The sequence below is a fragment of the Chiloscyllium plagiosum genome, chromosome 33 (assembly GCF_004010195.1).
Source record: "Chiloscyllium plagiosum isolate BGI_BamShark_2017 chromosome 33, ASM401019v2, whole genome shotgun sequence".
NCBI lineage: Eukaryota > Metazoa > Chordata > Chondrichthyes > Orectolobiformes > Hemiscylliidae > Chiloscyllium > Chiloscyllium plagiosum.
Window position 1 is genome coordinate 34477669 of NC_057742.1, and position 5580 is coordinate 34483248.

At 44.2% G+C, this 5580-nt stretch overlaps 1 protein-coding gene across 1 annotated transcript; it reads right to left on the bottom strand.

Moving 5' to 3' along the window:
- Positions 1-731: 731 nt before the first annotated feature.
- Positions 732-3291, bottom strand: LOC122540011 (cyclin-dependent kinase 5 activator 1-like). The gene has a single exon (XM_043675299.1). The coding sequence runs from the start codon at positions 2465-2467 to the stop codon at positions 1577-1579; it is 891 nt and encodes a 296-aa protein (XP_043531234.1). The 5' UTR covers positions 2468-3291; the 3' UTR covers positions 732-1576.
- Positions 3292-5580: the final 2289 nt, after the last annotated feature.

The window sequence follows — 5580 nt, forward strand, 5'->3', positions numbered from 1 at the left end:
TTATTTCTGACTCCCTGTTGCATAGAGAGAACTGACCTCTCAGAATGTCTGAATTGCAGTTGAAGATGAGTTCAGATTAATACCAATTCATAAACACACACAAGCTACCTAAACTTCTCATAGGATTGATCTTTCATAAAACTGCTCTAGTAGGTTATAGTTATCATATATTGCCAATCAAATCGAAACAGTCAAGGACTACAGGAATCACAGGAAATTTGTTGGGGGTGGGGGGGGGGGGGGGAAGCAGGGGTTCGACCATGTAAAATGAAGAAGTCATTAATTCAAAGAGAACTTAATATTCATTTCTCTATCAACATTATTTCTAAGATAATTGGACATGTGTGTAACGTCTATGTAGAGGAAACCTGCCAGTGGTTCAATATGAGATTTAACAGTAATTCAAAATTTCAGGCACAGATATGAAGAAACACATTAAAGTTGCAAATGACTTTTTAAGACTTCTGACAATTTAAATTTTATATGCATGCAGGTAAGTATACAACAGGTGTCGGGTGGATTAATGATGAATAAACTAGGTGACCGCAAAAATGACGAGGATGTTTTATTGCCTTAGAATAAAAATACTTCAATTTATTGCAGAGCTAAACTATAAATTAAGATATACTGGGAAGTGGGGCTGTTTACCACTGCCATTAATCAAGTCAAGCTCCATTCTGAGATAAAATTTCACATTTGTTACCTGAAATAAAACTCTCAAACAGGCTCAATCAGTCGTGAATGATCAGTGCATTTATTCATCACAGTACAAAAATAAATAGAAATTAAAAAAAAAATTAACATAAAATACAGCCACCGCTGTTCACAGCATTGTGACACCAATATTCTCAATTTCACCCAGACACACACATACATACACCCTACACACATACAACAAATAACACCATTTGGTCAACAGAGATTTTTTTTTCTTAAATAACAAATTGCACTGGGAAACATTTTCATAATATTAGCACTTTCAAAATGTACAACTGAAGTCTCTCAGTCAGACTTCCGTGTGAAAATGGCACATCCTTAGTAGGTTCTGATTTCAGAGAAACAGAAGTCACGTGCATCCCAAAACGACAGAAAAAAAGTATATATATATTTCCCCTCGTCTTGATGTCGATAAATACTTCTTCAAAACATTGAATGGAAAAAAGAACTATCCCAATACTCAAGTGTTTTCCTTGGTGTTTTTTTTAAATTGTTGTACAGTCAGTTCTAATATCAGTCTCAGGGACACAGGGATACTTTACATGCACAATACCACTGTAGCAATTTAAAGAAGATTTTTTAAAAAACGTGCCGTTTATCCAGGACGGGTTTTAAATTTGTTCTAAAACACTTTTTTTTAGCAGCATGGAAATAAATCCCTTTCGGACTAGAACCCCCCTGACACACACACACACGCACATACATACAGAGTAAAGGAAAATGATGCACACTCAAGTCAGTCGAGGTATCGGTTAGGTTCTAATCGATTCTCGAGATTTTATGTGTCTGTGTCTCAGAGACAGTGATGCAGCCGGGGGGGGGGGAGGAAAGAAAGGGGGGGGGGGTGGAGGAACCTCAGTCACCGGTCCAAGCCTATGAGCATCCGTCCACTGTCGTCCTGGTTGCACTCGTTTTTGAGGTCGGCGAAGACCTGGGTGAAGAAGTGGGGATCCGCGTTGATTTGCAGCATCTTCGCGCTCATGGCGTCGATGATGCTGAGGCAGCGGTCCCAGAAAGCCTCCTTGCAGCTCTCCACCAGGAAGGGCTTGAGCGGGTAGGAGATCTCGTTGCCCATGTAGGAGTAGGACAGGTAGAGGCAGGTCAGGAGGCTGGCCTGCAGTTCGTGCTCGCTGGCGAGCTCCGGGGAGATCACGTCTCGGCACAGCATGTAAACAAAGACCACGTTGGCCGGAGCCACGAACCCTTGGTCCTGCCAACCCTGCAGGAGCAGCGAGCGGTCCACACTCCTGAGCCAGAGCACCGGCTCGCTGGGAGACAGGTGCTTCAGGCGGTAACAGCGGCGGCACAGGAACTCGCCCAGGCACTTGAGCAGCTCGCTGGTGGACGCCTGTACTATCACCCTCTTGGGAGACGTCGCAGAGCCGAGTCTGGGGCTCTTCTTGGGGGTGGAGGCTACCTTCGAGCCCTGGTTGAGGCGCTGGGCTGGCGGCGGCTGGGCGAAGGTGGACAGGTTGGCGCAGGACAGAGACTTCTTCAGGTTCTCGTTGTTGAGGTGGGTCACGTTGCTCTGGTAGCTGTTGGGGTTGACCTTCTTGGAGCTCTTCTTCTTGGCCGAGGCGGCCACTATGCGCTTCCAGGGCAGCACCGAGATGAGGGACTGCCGCTTGAGGTTCTTCTCCTTGCAGTTCTTGCTGTTCTGCACGGCCGTGTACTGGCCCACTGTGGCCGAGCCATCCTCAAACAGAGCCGCCTTCCTGTAGCTAGGGGACAGAGACAGCACGGTACCCATTGTGCTGGTACTCACGGCTGCCCTGGGGGGGTGGGCTCGGGGAAGGGGGTTTCACTGCTCAGCCTCTGGGACTGGGGGCTATCTGGAGCTTTCACTGCTCAGCCTCTGGGGCTGGTATCTATCTGGAGCTATCACTGCTCAGCCTCTGGTGCTGGGGGATACTGCAGATGCTGCTGAGGTCTCACTGCGTCGGGGAGCCGCCTTGCAGATGTGCAATCTCTTGGTTATTTTCCCAGTGCGACCAATTTTTCTTTTAAAAATCGGGGATTAATCCAAATCATCTGCAGCGTTTGGAAAGCCCAGGTTTTTACAACGAATTTGTGTCCACTCCCACTGATTTTCTTTTTGGAAATCTGCAGCACCGAGATTAATGGCGATGTGTCTCACACACACACACACACTGCAGTAAAATGGCAGATTCACCGGTTTGTCCAAAAGGCGACGAAGTTGGACCTTTCTCCTTCTTCTGGGAACTGTGCGGACTCAGTACAAGCCCCCAGCCCCGTCTCCTCTCTCCCTTGCCCCTGGTTTATAGGAACCAGTCCTCCTCCTCCTGCTGCTGGTCCAGGGAGGGTCTGGATGCCCCGGTCCTGGGAGAGCGTTTCCCCAATCGCTCTCCCTCTACACGGGCGGCTGTTTTCCAGACTGCATGTTGCGGGAGTTGGGGCCAGCCTCTCGCTCTCAGTCAGGCTCAGAGCACAAAGAGAGGGGCTTCAGGACTCCCACCGCCTCACGGTTCCACCGGATACCGGCGTTTTTCTCCCCTCTCTCTATCTCTCTTGCTGCATCTACGCCTTCCTCGCTGAAACTGTTTTTTCTTGCGTTCTGACACACCCCGCCTCCTTCCAGGAGCACCAGTCATAACACACAACGCTTTCCAAACTGGGGAGGCTTATTATAATTTCACTTAACCCTTTAACTGCCACAGGAGCAGTGACTGCGTGTAAAATTATCCCGAATGCTGTTCCAAAGAAGGTGTCATAAACAATATTTGCCCCTCATTTCAAACCTTAAAAAAATGTTTAAACTTCAATGCTTACTGTGTGCGAATTGACTTGTATTTCCTGTAAGTTCTGAAGAAGTCATACTGGACCCGAAACCTTAACTCCGTTTCGCTGCCCCCAGGTGTTACAGACCTTCTCGGTTTCTCAAGCATGCTGGGTTTTTTTACACGTTCAAATGTACGCAATATTTTGTAACATCCTGACATTGGGAAAGGTGAAGGTAAAATTCACCACAGTTCTGAGGAAGGATCACTGGACCCTAAACACTAAATGTGCTTTCTGTCCACAAATGCTGCCAGGCCTGCTGAGTTTTTAAAGCAATTTCTGTTTTTGTTTCTGATTTCCAGCATCCTCAGTTCTTTGGTTTTTTTTACAACCTAGTTTTTGCAGATCTTAGGGCTGCACTCTCATTTGAGACACAGCTCATGGTGGTTTAATCGGACAGTCAGTCGGGGGGTGGGGGTAGTCCAGAAGGACATTCTTTTGTGGTAACTGCATCTGGTACAAGAATTGAACCCATGTTGTGGGCATCACTTATTTGCAAATCAATATTGATGTTAACCAACTCCTGGTATAAAGGTGCAAGTATGATCCTTTCAAAATCCTTTTCTAGCTATTGTTTTCTGTGAATTCTGGACTGGTTCACATTTCTCAATGTTGATAGTGCAGGATATTTGACAGAAATTAGAAGAAAGAGTTATGCCATTGGTCATTTACAATAAACATTATTTTCATTTGTTGCACAGAGAATTTGTGTTATCTGACCCGTCCAGGTCCTAACATTTTCTTCAAATCTGTTCTGGAAGAGTTGAAAGGAATTGCAATAAAAATGGCTTTGAGCATCTGTGGAGAATAGTAGCAATTAAGATATAGTGATTCACAAGATGTTATTAAGTTGCAGGGTCAAATTTACTAATATTAGGGTTATCATTGAATTGAAATGGTATCAGTAGGCCATCTGAAGCCACATCAATTTCCAGCTCATGTTCATTTCTGACTTCACTGGTCCTTGGCCAAAAGTTTAACCCACCCACCACTGTATTCACTTCTGCCATAAGTACTATCGCATCTTCCATCTTACTATCTCCATCAGGCCTGCATCATTATTTATTACCGTCTGCTCTATCCCTCTGTTTGAATATTTCTGAGTATGAAGCCAACTAAGAAATTCAGTACACAACAGTGACCATATTTCAAACTAATGCTTCCAATGCCTATGATGTGCTTTGTTTCAAAAACAGAACGTGCTGGAGGAACTCAGCAGGTCTAACAAAGTGTTAACTCTGTTTATTTCTCTACAGGTGCTGCCAGACCTGTTGAGAAAGAGATAAAGGAAAAAGAGATTTTCGTTTTTCTCTGGGAGTCATTACACAGATGACTTGGTTCAAAAACAGAACATGCTGGAGAAACTTAGCAGGTCTAACAAAGTGTTGACTCTGTTTATTTTTGTACAAATGCTGCCAGACCTGCTGAGTTTCTCCAGCACTTCAGTTTTTGTTTCTGATTTCTAGTACCCTCATTTCCTTGTTTTATTTAAGGTACATTCCGAGGTTTAGAAACATGCTGTACAGATGCATGTGTCTATTTCAGCAGATAAACATGTAAGCATTTTGAGTCGACTTAAATAGAAACTTCCTGAAGAAGAAAAGTGTACACAACATTGAGGTAAAACAGCAACCAAATGATTGAGGACAAACAAAGAGGTGACATCAAGAGAAATTTTATAACAACTGTACAGAGAGGGGCAGCAAGATTCACCAGACACAAAAAGAATCAGAGAGAGTGGGAGCGAAAGAGATAAAGGAAAATAGATTTTCATTTTTCTCTAGGAGTCATTGCACAGAAGGTGAACTAGTCCTTGGTCAGATATATTTGTTTCAAAATCAGTATATTCTGCTAAACTTGGATGTGGGGGCAGCTTGATTTCCATTTTTGTCTAATTTATAAATACTTCAGTGGTACAATGCTTGCCGTCAGATATGGCTGTTGAGCTAACCAAGAATCTAACATTAATGGCAAAGGAAAGCTCAGTCAGACTGTCAACATTTTAGAGGTGGATTAAAAAGTAAAAAATATTAAGGAATATTTGTGGTAAGATCAAGAAATGAT